The sequence below is a fragment of the Mirounga angustirostris genome, unplaced genomic scaffold (genome assembly GCF_029215605.1).
Source record: "Mirounga angustirostris isolate CCGP_5_RB_7025 unplaced genomic scaffold, mMirAng1.0.hap1 SCAF_4, whole genome shotgun sequence".
Classification (NCBI taxonomy): domain Eukaryota; kingdom Metazoa; phylum Chordata; class Mammalia; order Carnivora; family Phocidae; genus Mirounga; species Mirounga angustirostris.
In genome coordinates, this window is record NW_026991712.1 from 126,382,494 (window position 1) to 126,400,875 (window position 18,382).

The window sequence follows — 18,382 nt, forward strand, 5'->3', positions numbered from 1 at the left end:
ATTTGGTCTTCGGTTTGTCTTAGAAAAAGCTTGAACAGCTACTCCTGAAATACCCTCCTGAAGAAGTAGAATCTCGACGCTGGCAGAAGATAGCAGATGAACTGGGCAATAGGACAGCCAAACAGGTAATAGAGGAGATGGCCCCATATTGTTGGCATGTTTTTGATAGTTTTTTAATGAAGGATAATGCCACTAACATCAGCAAATCTGCTACATCATTTTTAGCTACATAATGCTATAATATGTGGTTTTTTGTTTTGTTTTGTTTTTAACATGGTATATTTTGTGTTGATTTCTGAAACAACTTGAGATAATTCTCTTCAATCATTACTGAAAAATAAGAATGTAATGTACTTAGTGTCTGTTGAATGTTTAGTGAGTGCACCAGGTTGTGTACTTTTTGGTTAGACTGTGCTGATAGATTTGTGACATACTTAGGAAGTATTCTGTGGTTGTCTTAAAAAAAAAAAAAAATCTAGCAGTTTTCTTCTTCACGTTACCATTGAGATTAATAGGTGTGTTTTTAATAGTATAAGCATGAGCATTCATTAGTTGAAAATATGTATTTAGCTTTGGAGTCAAACACATTTCCTGTATTTTAATGATTTTTTGTCTAGATTTTAAAATATAAGTGTGTTTGTTGGCACTTTAAAATTATTTCTAGATTTATGATAAATTTTAAATTATTAGCCTTCATTAAGATACACAGGAATATTTTAATTAAAAAAAAAACTATTCCGGTATTGCATGTCTTGTAATTATGTTAAATGACTTGTCATATCTCCTTAGGTTGCCAGCCGAGTGCAGAAATATTTCATAAAACTAACTAAAGCTGGCATTCCAGTCCCAGGCAGAACACCAAACTTATATATATACTCCAAAAAGGTAAAAAGAAAATAGGAAAGTAAACTTTAGACCTTAGATTAAACTTATCAAAGTCAGAATTGCTATGTAAAAGTGTATACATTTATCAAAACAAAGTTGTTTTATTTTTAAAATCTGACTTACTCTAATCATTTTGTTATACTGGGCATGGACACAGGATAGGATTCCATTGTTGCTACTCCATGAAATTGAAAGATCTTTATGTTCTTTATTTTCTTAGGAATAGGTTAGTTTATATGAATGGATGCTACTTGAAAGATGTAGATTGAATGTATATCAGAAAGGCCTTTGTGATGTTAAAAATTTTAGGGTGTTTGACTCTTCAACAAACATAATCAGTTTCTGTTTTTCGATATGCTACATAAATCCAAAAATAGGAATATTTATTAAAATACATTATTTAATCCTCACTACAATTCTAGAAGTGTAGGTAGTGTTATCACGTTCACTTTACTAATAACAATATTAGTAGCTAGCTTTTATTATTATTATTGAATGCTTTATGTCAGGTACTGCTCTAGATCCTTTTTTTTTTTTTTTTTTTTTTAAGAAGGGGGAGAAGGGAAGAAGGGAGGTTGGCATAGAGGGGGAGGGGGTGAGGGAGGATCCCAAGCAGGTTCCATGCCCAGCATGGAGCCCAATGCGGGGGTCGATCCCATGATCCTGAGATCGTGACCTGAGCTGAAAGCAAGAGTCAGACACTTAACCGTTAACTAAGCCACCCAGGCACCCCTACAGCATTTTTATAGATGAGAAAACTAGGCCTTGGGGGACCTGGCTGGCTCAGTAGATAGAGTATGTGACTTGATTGCAGGGTTGTGAGTTCGAGCCCTTTGTTAGGTGTAGAGATTACTTAAAAATACAGCCTTAAAAAAAACAAAACAGCAAAGTGGCCTTAAGGTAAATGGAGTCAGTTGTTCAGTCATATAGCTATTAAGTCTGAGAACCACTGACCTCTGATTCTGATCCCAGGCCTTTTCCACTATTCTCTGCTGCTTTTTACAGTGAAAAAGCTATTATCATTTTCCTACATAGTCCACTGCATCAAATTGTAGCCAATTTTTTGCTTTAATTGCAAAAACTAAAGCACACAATTGGCCTCTTTCATGTCCTTAGTAAATCATCCTGATATTTCCTCTCCACCACCACTGCCACCCTTCACGTAAGAAAATAAGAGCATATCTAATGCTGTTACCATTCCTTATTGAAGCTTCCTTACTAAGTGATTTTACATTAGGAATATTGTTTCTACAGCTCCATGTTTTACAAGTTTTGTTTTTCATCTTTTTACCAAGCTTTGGAAGCTTGTTTTAATTTGTCAGTTGATTTAAATATCTTGGATTCACCCCCCCCAAATACAGCATTACTTATATCAAATATGTAGAGTTCATCCTATAACTTTGGAATGTTGGAACCTTAATATTTAATTTAACAGCTCTAATTTTCATGGTTAATTTCCAAGTTAACTTTAGGTGTGTTGGGCACCTTATATTTTCACAGCTAAGACTAGTAATGATAACAAAGGAATACTAAAGAAACTTAAATGTGTTCCCTCCTTTGGGTGCACTGAATTTTAAGTTAGTATTTCGACTATAGTGATCTAGCCCACCCACTGACATAGTGATTCTTTGTCACGGTTAGAGTTTGAATCTTGAAACAGATGAAATGATGATTCTGCCTGTAGATGAGGTTACTCTTTGTGGCTATACTGTCTATGAAGAGAGGCAGTCTGTACAGTTTTTTGAGAGTAAGGGCTTTGGTCCCACACAGGCTTAGTTTGTAATCTTGGTTCTACCACTATCTAACTGCAGCACCCTGAACAAGAAACTTAACCTCCATCTTTAAATATATCTGGCTTAGGCTACTTCATCTTCCCTGATCTTCTATAAGATGACTGTAAGAGGAGTGCTCAGCATTTGAATATCAAGAGTGTGATCAATGCTGGGGATCCAATTACAAGCTAGATAGCATGTGATCCATTGTACTGTTGTTGGGATATTCCCCCTACATTTTTTTTTTAATCTAGTTGTGCTTTAAAATTCCAGGTAATATAGGAAAAACAACCACATAAGACTATGCTGAAGGGTAGAGCTAAAATCCTTTCAATAGATAGACTTGGAGGGAAGTAATAGTTATATTTGAGTATCTTTGATTCTTTGAATGATTATCCAGTGTCTCAATTAAAGATTTGTTTTCTCACTTAGTCTTCAACAAGCAGACGACAGCACCCCCTTAATAAGCATCTCTTTAAACCTTCCACTTTCATGACTTCCCATGAACCACCAGTATATATGGATGAAGATGATGACCGATCCTGTTTTCATAGCCACATGAACACTGCTATTGAAGAAGCATCAGTAAGTTACCTATTTATATAAAAACATATTTATCTTTTTTTTTTTTTAATTTTTAATTTATTTATTTGAGAGAGAGAGAGAAACAGCATGAGAGGGGATAGGGTCAGAGGGAGAAGCAGGCTCCCCGCTGAGCCGGGAGCCCGATGTGGGACTCGATCCCAGGACTCTGGGATCATGGCCTGAGCCGAAGGCAGTCGCTTAACCAACTGAGCCACCCAGGCGCCCCTAAAAACATATTTATCTTATGTGTTATACAGATCAGGGGTACAGAATGAGAGCATCAGAATTTTTATTTTTATTTTTTTTTAAGATTTTATTTATTTATTAGAGAGAGTGAGAGAGAGAAAGAGCACAAGAGGGGGGAGCGGGAGAGGGAGAAGCAGACTCCCTGCTGAGAAGGTAGCCCGATGCGGGACTCGATCCCGGGACTCCAGGATCATGACCTGAGCCGAAGGCAGTCGCTTAACCAACTAAGCCACCCAGGCGCCCAAGAGCATCAGAATTTTTAAATTATTCCTACCCTTCAGAGAATGTTGGTTTCTTTTAATTACCAGGCAAATTTATGGACTTTTTAAAAACAATATATTGTTAAAAACAAAAACAATACATTGCTAAATTGTTATATATTAATAATATATATTATTATATACTATGTAAATGAGAGGAAGCTTAAAAACATGCAAAAAATAGAATAATAAAATGAATTATATGTATAATAAAATAAATTTTTTAAACAAATGCAAATATAAAGTAGTACAATGAACCCACATGCACCTGTCATCCAACTTCAATAGTTATCAGCTTGTTGCAATCTTATTTTCATCTATACTTCTTACCCACCTCATATCCATCCTGGGTTATTTTGGAGCAAGTCTCAGACATAACAGAGTTATTATCATGTTTATAAAAAGGTAATTGTTTATACGATCAAACATAAGCTCAGTTCACGTTTCCCCAGTCATAAATTGCAATAGATTTCCTCCTTTCCTCCTTCCCTTCCCATCCCCCTTTTCTCCTCTTATAACTTTTTTGTTGAAAAATTGGGTCATTAGAATTTACCACTGTGTGTATTTTGTTTGCTTCTCCTTGGTGTCAGTTATTCTGTCTTCTGTTGCCTGAATTTTCTGTAAATTGATAGTAGGTCTAGATAATTGGTGTCACTTAGAAGTTCCGTTTTTCTGCTCCCTGAATTTTCTGTAAATTGAAAGTAGGTCTAGATGACTGACCAGATTCAGATTTGTTTTTTGCTTTTTTTTTTAAGATTTATTTGAGAGAGAGAGCAAGCGAGCATGCACGGGGTGTAGGAGCAGAGTGGGACAGAGAGATTTTTAAGCAGACTCCATGCTGACTGTGGAGCCTCATGCAGGGCTCAATCTCATGACCCTGAGATCACGACCTGAGCCGAAACCAAGAGTCAGACTCTTTTTTTTTTTTTAAGATTTTATTTATTTATTTGAGAAAGAGTACAAGCCAGGGGAAGGGCAGAGGAAGAGGGGGAAGCGGACTCCCCTCTGAACAGGGAGCTGGTCGCAGGGTGCTATCCCAGGACCCTGAGGTCATGACCTGAGCCAAAGGCAGACGCTTAACTGACTGAGCCACCCAGGTGCCCCAAGAGTCAGACTCTTAACAGATCACACCACCCAGATTTGTTTGTTAGGGTGAGCAGGACTACTTCATGTGTACTTTCATCAATCTGCTTGTCTTTTTTTTTTTTTTTTTTGACATAGTAGCTGTTGATCATTGCCTGGGTTCATTAATTCATTCGATGTTACAAAATAGTGATATTCCTTCATTTCTTCATTATTTTTTTGATAAAATATTCTGTGAAGTAACCCCCTCTTTATCAACTATTTGATTACCCGAAGGTACATATGGAAAAGGCATTATAAGTGCTTGATTGTTCCCCTTATTTTCTTATTTTTAAAATGATTGAGGGGCACCTGGGTGGTGCAGTTGGTTAAGCATCCAACTCTTGATCTTAAGCTCAGGTCTTAATCCCAGGGTTGTGAGTTCAAGTCCCATGTTGGGCTCCATGCTGGGTGCGGAGCCTACTTTAAAAAAAAAAGAAGTACTTTATTTAGATTTGGAGTTTAAGTGAAAGAACTCTAAAGAAGTGCTAGTCAAGTTGGCATTAAAGGATGAACAAAATTTAGCCAGGTGAGGGGTAGATTAATACATGTAGTAGATTGAATTTGATTTAACTTTTGTTTGGTTGATTTAATTTATTTATTTTTAAATGAGCACCAGTTTAAATCATTCTGATTATTCAAATGTATATTCATGAAGCCACTAGTGGTAAAATTTACAGATTGCAGTTTCTCTTCAGAAAAGCAATATCTAGGGGCACCTGGGTGGCTCAGTCGGTTAAGCGGCTGCCTTCGGCTCAGGTCATGATCCCAGGGTCCTGGGATCGAGCCCCGCATCGGGCTCCCTGCTCGGCAGAGAGCCTGCTTCTCCCTCTCCCTCTGTCTGCCGCTCTGCCTACTTGTGCACTCTCTCTCTCTCTCTCTCTGTTAAATAAATAAATAAAAATCTTTATTTAAAAAAAAAGCAATATCTAGAGAGAGAATATGATTACATGTATATACTTCCATACAGTTTTAAAATCTGTATACCATTTTAGCCTCATTTGAAATTAGTCGTAGATTTCCTCCTTAAGTAAACTTGAAAACTGATTATAACAACTATACCCAAAAATACCCAACTATTTTTAAATGCCCATAACTGTTTATGAGTATTTAAAAAAAATTTTGTGATAAATACATATAACCTTAAATTTACCATCTTAACTAGTTTTTAAGTGTATAGATCAGTAGTGTTAAGTGCATTCACATTTTTTTTTTTTAAAGATTTTATTTATGGGCGCCTGGGTGGCTCAGTTGGTTAAACGACTGCCTTCGGCTCAGGTCATGATCCTGGAGTCCCGGGATCGAGTCCCACATCGGGCTCCCTGCTCAGCGGGGGTCTGCTTCCCCCTCTGCCCTCTTCCCTCTCGTGCTGTCTCTCATTCTCTCTCTCTCAAATAAATAAAATCTTTAAAAAAAAAAAAAAGATTTTATTTATTTATTTGACAGATAGCACAAGTAGGCAGAGTGGCAGGCAGAGGGAGAGGGAGAAGCAAGCTCTCCGCTGAGCAGGGAGCCGGACATGGGGCTCGATCCCAGGACCCCAGGATCATGACCTGAGCTGAAGGTGGCCGCTTAACCTACTGAGCCACCCAGGCGCCTCTACATTCACATTTTTGTGCAGCCAATCCCCAGAACTCTTTAATTCCTGGAAAACTGAAACTCTGAACCATTTAACAGCATCTCCCCATTGCCTCCTGCTTCCAGCCCCTGGCAGCTACCATTCTACTTTGTTTCTATGAATTTGGCTACTCTGGGTACCTCATATAAGTGGAATCATGCAGGTTTTGCCCTTTCTTGACTGGCTTATATCTCTTAACATAATGTATTCAAGATTCATCCATCTTATAACATGTATAACTATTTCCTTCCTTTTTAAAGCTGAATAATATTTCGTGGTATATATATACCACATTTTGTTTATTGGTTCATCTGTCAGTGGACATGGTTTGCTTTTACCTTTTGGCTATTGTGAATAATCCTACCATGAACATAGGTGTACAAATACCTGTTCGAGTCCCTGCATTCAGTTCTTTTGGGTATATACCCAGAAGTGAAATTGCTGGATCCACATGTTAATTCTACGTTCAATTTTTGAGGAACCGCCATACTGTTCTCTGCAGTGGCTGCAACAATTTACTTACTCACCAGCAGTGCACAAGGGTTTCAGTTTCTCTACATCCTTGACAACACTTGTTATTTTCTGTTTTTTTTTTTTTTTTTTCTTTTGATAGTAGCCATCCTGCTGGTTGTGAGGTGATTTAACTTTTCTTAGTCTTGTTGACCAAATTTAATAGTATTCTTAGACCTAAAATGCAAATTAAAAAATTTGGCAGCATTTTTACTCTGTAATAGCTTAAAATATATCTGAATTTAATAAATTTCATTTAAAATTTCTTATCCCATTAGTTAGGCCACATTATATTTATTAGTGTTACATATTTATTACATTACTTATTTTGTCATTCTCTGTGCTGACATAGGAAGGCAGTAGCTATAATTTAACATCTTTAATTGACAAGAATTTGAAATGGGTGAAAGAAAGTGTGAGATGAGGTAGGTGAAGTGTGAGATTGTAAAGAATCTTTTGTTAGCTGAGGACTTTGGACTTGTCTCTATAGACAGGAAGCCACTGGGAGATTTTAAGCCATTGTGGGGCTTGAGGAAGGAGAGGATACTCTAGAGGAGCAATTTGAAAGATTTTATTATTATTTTTTAAAGATTTTATTTATTTATTTGACAGAGAAAGAAGAAGCAGGGAGAGCAGCAGGCAGAGGGAGAGGGAGAAGCAGGCCCCCCATGGAGCAGAGAACCCAGTGTGGGGCTCGATCCCAGGACCCCGGGATCATGACCTGAGCTGAAGGCAGACGCTTAACGACTGAGCCACCCGAGCGTCCCTGTGTCAGTATTTCTTATACTTAGTTCATTTTAATTATCAAACATTTTTGTTTTCTCTTTTATTCTTTATTAGGATGAAGAAAGTATTCCTATCATGTATAGGAATTTACCTGAATATAAGGAACTATTACAGTTTAAAAAGTTAAAGAAGCAGAAACTCCAGCAGATGCAAGCTGAAAGTGGATTTGTACAACATGTGGGCTTCAAGGTAAATTTTACTGTTTATTCAGTTTTTGAAAGGGTGATAAGAGATATTTAAGGTGGTTTCTGGAGCTTTAAATTCCAGACTTTGCAGCACACAGATAAAAGTAAGTTTAGTTCTAGTCCTGTTCATTTAACTGTAGTGTGCTACAGGTACTGATGTTAATAGGTTTATGATTCAATGGAATGAAGACAAACATACAGACATCTGTATTTTGAGGTAAAATATGAGATGTTTTTGCCTAGCTATTTCTCTTTCTTACTCCCACCTTTACTGAGATATAACTGACAAAAATTGTGTATATTGGGCGCCTGGGTGGCTCAGTCGGTTAAGCGACTGCCTTCGGCTCAGGTCATGATCCTGGAGTCCCGGGATCGAGCCCCACGTCGGGCTCCCTGCTCAGCAGGGAGTCTGCTTCTCCCTCTGACCTCCCCTCTCTCATGTGCTCTCTCTCATTCTCTCTCTCTCAAATAAATAAATAAAATCTTTAAAAAAAATAAAAAAATAGGGCGCCTGGGTGGCTCAGTCGTTAAGCGTCTGCCTTCGGCTCAGGTCATGATCCTGGAGTCCCTGGATCGAGTCCCGCATCGGGCTCCCTGCTCAGCAGGGAGTCTGCTTCTCCCTCTGACCCTCCTCCCTCTCGTGCTCTCTGTCTCTCATTCTCTCTTGCAGATAAATAAAAAATAAAATCTTTACAAAAAAAAAATTGTGTATATTTAAGGTATACACAATTTTAAGGTACAAAAACATCACCTCACATAGATACCCTTTTGTATGTGTGTGGTGACAGCACTTGGGATGGACTCTCTTAGCAAATTCCGAGTCTGCAGTGCTGTATTATTAATCCCATGCTGTACGTTACATCTCCAGAACTTACTTATAATTGAAAATTTTTATCATTTGACTTACATCTCCCCATTTCTCCCACCTCCCAGCCCCTGGCAACCACCATTCTACTCTCTGCTTCTATGAGTTTTGGGGGTTTTGTTTTCATATATATGTGAGATTGTATAGCACTTGTTCCTTTCTCTGTGGTTTCTTTTACTTAGCATAATGTCCTCTACTCTCTCATCCATGTCACAAATGGCAGGATTTCTTTCTGTTTTATGGCTGAATAATATTCCATTGTGTATGTGTGACATTTTCTTTATCCTTTCATCCATCAGAGCTATTTCTCTTTTTGTTGTTGTTCATAGATGAGAAATTTCTTTTCCCCTTCCAGGCTAGTAGAAGTACATCCATTCATTCCAGCAAATTTTGAAATACTTATTATGTTCCAGGCACTTTGCTTAAGTGCTAGGGATTCAGTAGTAAACAAGATGGACTCAGTTTCTGTCCTTATTCTGTTTTCATCTCATAAGGAATTTAGTTAAGTTAGTAAAATAGTTGACTATGACTAGAGAACATACTGGAGAGTAGTGAGGCTATTGAGGTGCCTTGGAAATTTGCTGAGGAGTTTAAACTTTCCTTAAAGGTTGGGGAATCATTGAAGGAGTTTAAGCAGAGAGTAATATGAAATCTGCACTATAGAAAAATCATTCCTATTATTTATACTATTAGTATTGATAATCTTTGGGAAGGCAGGGGGGTTAGAGTGGATAATTTCTGAATACTATATTGTTAAATTCTATAAACAGTAATGTATTCATGTATGTTATTTATGTAATTGAAAAAAAAATTAAGTGGTGGAGAAGAAGATCATTCTGGACTTAGTATGGAGAATGGATAAGAAGAAGTCAAGGCTGGAGGCAGGGAGACTGGTTAGAGACTCTTTTGGTAATTTAGACAAAAGATGAGAATGTCCCAGGCTTGATTGGTGGCTGTGGAAATCGAGAGAGATTGACAAGTTTGAGAACACTTTGGGCTTTAGAATTGATTGTATTTGGTGAGATTGGAGGAAGCATTTCTAAAATGAGACCAGGAACTATATAGAGTTGCTGGTAGTGGTTACATAAACATAGTGATATGTGCTGTGACTGATACACAGAAACTTAAAATTATTATACCTCTGAGCCTCTAGTATGGCCATTAGCCAGACTCTATTAAATGATTTTTCCTCCTGGTCTTTCCATAACCCTGCTTCTCCATTAGAAATTTTCCCAATTGTTACCTCTGGCCTTTCCAGAGGAAACGCTCCACTTCTCAAAATTTTGCTGTAAGACCCAGCTGTGGCTTGTTTACTAATCTGTCGGCCACTCTAGTTGGCCTGATGATCAAAGAAACTAGAAATAAGATTTATTTCCAAAATCACCCAGGAGAGACTGAGGGCTACCAGGATGCCACCACATTGGGAAGAAGCTAGATCTGCCTTTTCTTTATGATGGGCATTGGTTATTAGGATCCTTCAGGCTTTGGAGAGTAATTCGATAAGATAAAAGTGTAGAGAGGATTTGTGTTTACCTGGGTTCACTTAGTGATAGCTTGTTCAATAGTTCTGTAATTTATTTGTATAGTTTTAACTGTGGTATTGAGTCAGTGGTTTTCAATCACAGTCGTCATACACTGGTCTGAGGTCCGTTTAAGGTAAACAGTTATTACTAATCAAGTGTCCAAATTTGCAGGTGATTACTTAAAATTTTGAAAAGTGAATTAAAGAGTACACTTCTCATGATGAGCACTGAATAATGTACAGAATTGTTGTATCACTATGTTGTATACCTGAAACTAACAAAACACTTGTATGTAACTATACTGGAATTAAAATAAAAAAATTCCAAAAAGTAAATTAAAGCATATTCAAGGTTATCCCTAGTTTATTATAATGTACCTCTCACCCACCTGTACTTCCATCTTGAACGGATGGAATTTCAGCTAGTTTGCTAGAAATTGTATCTGACTTACAACGATTTTCGTGTTACACTGCTGTCTAGTGCATGGGGAGAGGAGAGGATGTTTTTGTGCACATTGTGTGTTTCCCATCAGGAAAAAAAGGTTTTGGAACAATGTGTGTAGCTTTTTAAAATTTTTTATTTATTTTATTTATTTATTTTTTTAAAGATTTTATTTATTTATTTGACAGAGAGAGGCACAGCAAGAGAGGGAACACAAGTGGGGGTAGTGGGAGAGGGAGAAGCAGGCTTCCCACAGAGCAGGGACCCCGATGCGGGCTTGATCCCAGGACCCTGGGATCATGACCTGAGCCGAAGGCAGATGCTTAACGACTGAGCCACCCAGGCGCCCCTAATTATATTACTTTAGATGGAATTATATGACTTCAAATGTAACTTTTCAATTTTCCCTGAATTTTATATTTAAATTTATTTTCTGAATATCCAGAAAGGTTGAAAGAATAATACAATATGAACACTTGTATATTCATTCTCTTGATTTAACAATTGTTCCTATTTTGCCATATTTGCTTCATATAACTATTTGTGAGTATGTGTATTTTTTTCTGAATGCCTTGAAAATTAGCTGCAGACATTGTGATATTCACCATAAATGTTTATATAGTCACAATATTATCAACACATTTAAGAGAATTAAATATATATAATGAAAATAAATAACCAAGTTATTTTCAGATTTTTCTAATTGTCCACAAATGATTTTTATTGTTTATTTTTTTTAAAGATTTCATTTATTTGAGAGAGAACGAGAGAGAGCATGAATGGGGTGGGGAGGGGAAGGGCAGAGGGAGAGGGAGAAGCAGGCTTCCCACGGAGCAGGGAGCCTGACGCGGGGCCCGATCCCAGGAGCCTGGGATCGTGACCTGAGCCGAAGGCAGACGCTTAACCATCTGAGCCACCCAGGCGTCCCTCTTTCTTTTTTTTAAAGATTTTTAAATTTATTTGACACAGAGAGATTGGCAGGGGGAGTGGGAGAGGGAGAAGCAGGCTTCCCGCAGAGCAGGGAGCCCGATGTGAGGCTCGATCCCAGGACCCTGGGACCATGACCTGAGCGAAGGCAGACGCTTAGCGACTGAGCCACCCAGGCGCCCCCAATGTGTGTAGCTTAATATTTTTTCTCTCTGAAACTTCTCCAGTGTGATAACTGTGGCATAGAACCTATCCAGGGTGTTCGGTGGCACTGCCAGGATTGTCCTCCAGAAATGTCATTGGATTTCTGTGATTCTTGTTCAGACTGGTAAGTGTTTTCTTCATTGTAGGTCTCACATTTGACAAGTGAAGAGCTTCATAGCCACTAGTGAATTTGATTTCCAAACTACTTAGAGAATGACCACACTTAGTGAATTAAACTTTGTTGTTCTAGGCAATTAAGAACTTTTAATTATACCACATCTCAAGTAACTTCCCATTAGAGATTTTGATAGATTAATGGATTTGAATAGGTAGAGCTGTGAGGAAGTTTTGTAATGTCTAGACAAAAATGCATCCAATGCCATGTAATGATATGTGTGTGTGTGTGTGTTTTTTTCTTTGCAGCCTACATGAAACAGATATTCACAAGGAAGATCACCAGTTAGAACCTGTTTATAGGTCAGAGACATTCTTAGACAGAGACTACTGTGTGTCACAGGGCACCAGTTATAATTACCTTGACCCAAACTACTTTCCAGCAAACAGATGACATGGAAGAGAACATCATATACTAGTCCTCTTCAACACATAGCAATGGTATCATTGTGAATTATGTGCACAGTTTGGAAAGATTCTCTGCTTTCCCTGAAATGACACTCACAGCATGACAGCTTCCTGAGTGTTCTCGTCAAGTCCAGCTCTGCACCGTTGTGGCTCTAGATCAGTGTTCAGCAGCTGAACATTCCTGGTGAGCAAAGGGTTTCCCTGGTGAATTTCTCACCACCACCCTAAAGCCTTTTAGGTGGTGATCTTAAATGGGTGAGATGGAAACGAGAGCACACGTTGAAGAGAGTAAATTCCAAAGGTTTCAAAGAACTCGGTCATAAATAGGATAATGAGAAGACAAAGTATTTATCTTAAAACAGTTTAGTAGCTTTCAGTTTTGTGAAAATAGTTTTCGGCACAGAAGCTGACTTCTTAGACAAAGTTTTAACCAATGATGGTATTTGCTTCTAGGATACACACTTAAAAAGAACTCACTGTCCCAGTGGTGGCCACTGATGGCCTTTAGTAAATCGGAGCTGCTTAACCATATTGATGTCTAATTTCTTTTAACCACAATGAACTGTCCTTCTTACCAACAGCGAAGCACTACAGGAGGCCGCTGTGGCATTGCTTCCTTGACCAGCTCATGGTGTGTGAATGTTATACAATTGTCACTCAGATATATTTTTTAAATGTAATGTTATATAAGATGATCATGTGATGTGTACAAACTATGGTGAAAAGTGCCAGTGGTAGTAACTGTGTAAAGTCTCTAATTCACAACATTAATTCCTTTAAAATACACAGCCTTCTGCCTCTGTATTTGGAGTTGTCAGTGCAACTCATCAAAGAAAACTGCCTAATATAAAAATCATATATATGGTAATAATTTCCCTCTTTTGTAGTCTGCACAAGATCCATAAAAGATTGTATTTTTATTACTATTTAAACAAGTGATTAAATTTAGTCTGCGCAGTGAGCAAGAGTTCACATGCATTCTTTTATACTGCTGGATTTTGTTGTGCATCATTTAAAACATTTTGTATGTTTCTTCTTATCTGTGTATACAGTATGTTCTTGAATAATGTTCATTTGTCAGGAGAACTGTGAGAAATAAACTATGTGGATACTGTCTGTTTATATTATAGAATGCTTGTTGTGAGTTCCTTTTGGTTAGATTTTGGAGTTTTTTTTTACTAGTGTTAAAACAAAAAAGAAATTCTTTTTAAGGGGTTGCTTTACCTTTTTGTCCTTTAAAAAAAGAGTAAGGACTATAGTATTATGGAAATGGGTTGAATGTGAGAAGCTCTGGAAAGGTGGTTATGTTTTCGCTCAGTGTGTGCTGAGACACTAAATTAAACTGGGTTACAAAAAGAACACACACCATGGTTAAAGAAGAATGCTATTATTAATGCCCAGATGTGAAAACTATACTTAGGCTGAAAAATTTTATTCTTTTGGATCAAAGTAAGCCCCCCCTCATGTGTTTAAACAGATGGTTTTTGAAGATCACTGTATGCACTGACAATTATTATTGACTATTGGAAGAGATGAATAAATATTCTAAGATTAAATATTAATACTTACTTTAGTTTTAGAGTTTTTTCCAATTTTAAATCAAGGGGACATTATTTACTAGTCCTTCAATATTTGTTGTGAGGTACTAAAATCATACCTTGAATTTTTTTAACTGAAAAAAGTAATATAATATTTTAAATATAGAAATATGAGGGTTTGAAAATAATATATTGATTAAAGATTACTGATGATGCTGATAAAATATATTGCATCAGAACAGGAAGTGGACTTAACCTCTCACCCTGGAATTATTAGTTGGGAGAAGAGGGAATTGTTAACATGGGGGCATTCTGATATTAAATGTTAAGTGAATATGCCAGGAGTTCTGCCTTCAATTTGTAGCAAGACTGCAGCACTTGATGGAAACTTGTGTTTTATAGAAATAATACCAATTGGTTTTGGAGAGCCATTCAGGTCCATTCAAAAAGTCCCATAAAGTATAAAGTATGTTTTGGAAGAGGGCTGTGTATGATACAGTTCTCATCTAAACAATACACAAAATCTACTTAAATGTATTTTTCAAGGGCAGAGATTTTGAAAATTTTGAGTAGCAAAGAGCATTACTTTCCGCTTGAGTAAAGATCTGTTTATTTTGCATTTTCAGCTCCAAGCATATAGTCCTCCTGGCTTTTAAATGCTCTAGAGGGCATAGTAGTAGTAATGTGTTGTTGTCATTTTAATTGGCGGACTGGAAGAATGGGCAAGGCTGTCTTTTGCAAGTAGTCCTTTCATCTCCTATAAGGAAGTATGGCCTTTAACAGACAACATAGACTGAGTTGTTAAAAGCATTGTATATTAAGTGGTATTTAGTAGGTCAGATGTATTTCCTGAGATATGTTCAAGTTATTTGCTAAGAACTGAAGGAACTTTGAATGACACCTAAAACCACTGCTCTAAGGTTTAGGCAGAAGAGGTTTTGATTGGTGTGGTGTGCACTAATAATAATAGCAAATACTAATGAAGTGCTTACTATGTGCCAAGCAAGATAATGATAGCAGATTTAATTCTCACCACCTTAGGAGAAAGGTGTGTTGATTATCCTGTTTTCATATGAGGAGATCTAGCCAGAGAGGTTAAATAACTTGCTCGGGGTCATATAGTTAGTAAAGTTTAACCTAAACAGATTGCTCCAGAGTCACTACCCAATTTCTGGAGCAAGAATATTCCCTTTGTGTCAGGCGTCACTAAGGTATTGCAGGTGGAAGTGCGCAGGGGTTGCTTTTCAGTCTTTTTTTCTGGTGTGGTGTGGCTCCTAGAGTTACAAACCTTAGCACAGAATAGAGAAGCAGATCTGTGGATGGGGGAAAAGCACTGAAATCGTCGGCCATGGTGAATTAGAAAACCACACATACATAGAATTTACATATTCTGATTTGACAGCAAACATGTGATCATGAGGCTTTAGGCAAAGTCTCCTGTCTGAGACGATTTGTTTCCATGCATGTTTGGTGCCTCTCACTTAACCTAATAGTATGCCTTATCCAGTTCCCCTTTTGTTTAAATTACATTACAGAACAATTATATACTGAGATATGAAGAACTTTTTTTTTTTTAAGAAAATAGTATATCACAGGTGGTAAGGATAAATACTGTTTTGTGAAATTCCTTTTTTAGTTGTAACTGTGGCATGCTGTGTAAACTGTGTTTTTTTAATGTGGGTAACAGAGTTTGAAAGCCGTTGCTCTAGGTGTACTGGAAGTCTCCAAATAACAGGTAGTTTTTTTCCCCACAAAGATTATGGAGGCATTGTCATTTTTAGGTTATTAAGGGTCTTTATTTCTTAACTTTATGAAATACGCTTCTGTTGATATGATCCCCCCCATGACTTTTTTTTTTTTTTTAAACTTCTCATGTAGCCGATTAAATGGGTTTTTGAGAGTGGTATCACATTTAGCTCCATGAGGACAGAGACCATCCATGTCTGTCTGTATCCCTATGGCCTGCCTAGCTCTTGTAGATTTTCAGTAAATATTTATTGGTAGTATGATCGGTGTTTCCATGAGTTACATTTTTTCTCCAGGAAGGTAGGAGAGAGAGACCACTTATGTCTGAGTGTGTCTGTGAGTGCCCATGTGGGGCCCTTAGAGGGCCTGCCTCAGAGGATCTTTCCAGGGCTCTGAGAGGACTGAAGAATTGCATCCTATCTCTTCTGGAGGATGTGGTTCAACCTTGGGCGACTGAGATTATACTTCTCTCTGGATCCCCAGCTAGGCCATATATCTTGATTCTCTGCCATGTTTTTAGAGTGAAAGGACACTAGAGTGGATATTCTGGGTCCCAGTCCCAATTGTGAGGCGCACTCAATAAATGTTGACTAAAAACCACCTTTTATTGAACAGTAGGAACTAGTAAATGATATAGAGGTATAATTAACTTGTTTAATCCTCACAACTCCTCTATGAGGGTGCTTATTATTATGATCTCTATAGGGAAGTAACAAAGGTTCAGAGGATTTAAATGTTAGCTCTCAAAAATTGCTATGCTTTGCCCTTATAGAGCTTATAGTCTAATGCAGCAGAATAGCAGTAAACAAGTACATGTGAAATACTACGTAAAGTTAAGCAGAGATAAATGCTGTGAAGAAAAATAACAGTTAAAGAAAAATGATGGAAGAATGGAGACCTGTCTGTCATTTTTAGATGGAATAATCAAAGAATGTCTTGATGACGAGTGTAAATTTGAACAGAGACCTGGACGGAGTGAAGGAATTAGCTTATGGATAACCTGGTGGAAGAGGCAGAAGGATAGCAACAAGGGTCCTGATGGAGCAAAGAGCTTGGCTTGTTTAGGCAACATTAAGAGGGCCAGGTAGCTTGAGCCAAATGAGCAAGAGGAGAGTATAGTTGATGGGGTGATACAAAGTTACAGGGCCAGAGCGGGTGAGGCCTTGAATGTGGACCACTGTAAAGGAGTTTGGATCGTGTTCTGATGTCTTATTTCCATACACACAAGGTCTTTTGCTAGGCAAACACCTCTGAGATCCTTTCCTGCTTTAAAATCCTGTGACTTTAAAGTAGTGATGTTATTTCAAGCCATCCACATCAGTAACATGTTTTAGCAATCTACTGCATCTCTAGATACTCTTCAGGGGCAAAGCCATTTACCCCTGCTGGTTGGTTGGTTGGTTTTTTTTTTTCAAGTGGGCAGCCAGCTACAGCCATAAAAGCCATGGCTGGCCCTGTCTGCTGCCCTGCCATCTCATTTCCCTTCCTGAAGCTGTCAGAGCTGTGGTAGGCATGGACTGTGTTTGCCAGTATGTGGTATGTGTTTAAAGAATGTTAATCCCTACAAAGAGTCATTTTGTGTTTTTGGCATAAGTGATAATTTTCATCCTCTAACTCTCTCATTTGCTGAAATGCTCCTTGTGCCCCCTTATAGAGAGTGTGACAGCTGGGCTAGTAATGAAGCATTTGACAACTGTGTGAGTTGTAGGAACATGCCCCTTTTTGTAATAGAGGCATAATTGTAACCAAAGAAGCTTAATTTTTTCTTTAGCAAACACGGACATTTCTGTTTAAGAATGACTGCTAGAGCAAAAGGAAATACAAAAATTACCATGTATCATGAGTACACTGAGAATTCTCTCTGTAATAGCTCAAAACTGATCTATGGCCAAAATTAAAACCATATGAGCATATCCTAAATTTCAACTATTACTGTCTTTGCTTCTAATTCTGTTTGGAATAAGGCTTCAAGTGCTTTCCAGAATGATGTGAGTTACAAATAAATAGAAAAAGAGTTTTGTTGTGTTCCATTTATTTTATTTGTACATATCCATTTCAAAAGAAAAAAAATGACTTTAAAAATACAGTTCTGTCCCAGAATTGGATCCTTATCAGCACAACCATTGAAGGGGAAAAAAGTCATGCAAACTGAAACTATGGTCTTTTATAGTGACTGAATGGAAGATGCAATTATTCCAGTAGAATATATAAGAAGCTCTGATTTGGCAACTGATAGCACAAAAGAGAACCCAAACTTCACTGGTTTGAAGCAAGGAAAACACAGTTTTACATATGGATATGATAAGGTTTGCACAGCCCTGTTGAAGGCCTGTATGAAACGAATGTACCTCTGGGATCTGTTAAACATCATGTACTGACATGCCTCTCCTACCCACATCAGTTTGGTTACTGTTACTTTATTTCTTACTTGCTTGGCAGTAACAATAAGTAAATAGGTGATCATGTGAAATCAAAACTGTAAGCTGACATTAGTCCAGTGAATGCAGTAACAAATCACCTCGTGCTTTAAAGTTATGTTTGATCATTGGTATTAATTCATCATTGCTGAAATGCACCACCAGGTATA

The 18,382-nt window shown here is 37.6% G+C and overlaps 1 protein-coding gene across 11 annotated transcripts in view; it reads left to right on the top strand.

Moving 5' to 3' along the window:
- Positions 1-17,812, top strand: part of ZZZ3 (zinc finger ZZ-type containing 3) — a 110,372-nt gene extending 92,560 nt beyond the window's left edge. For 9 of the 11 annotated variants that reach the window (XM_064588957.1, XM_064588965.1, XM_045897384.3 and 6 more), the window contains 6 exons: positions 24-125; positions 790-885; positions 3,090-3,242; positions 7,839-7,973; positions 11,953-12,053; positions 12,353-17,812. In XM_064588957.1, coding sequence (XP_064445027.1) covers positions 24-125; positions 790-885; positions 3,090-3,242; positions 7,839-7,973; positions 11,953-12,053; positions 12,353-12,497 — 732 coding nt within the window. In that variant the 3' untranslated portion in view covers positions 12,498-17,812. The other 2 variants (XM_064588962.1, XM_064588963.1) reach the window with 2 other exon arrangements.
- The last annotated feature ends 570 nt before the right edge of the window (positions 17,813-18,382 follow it).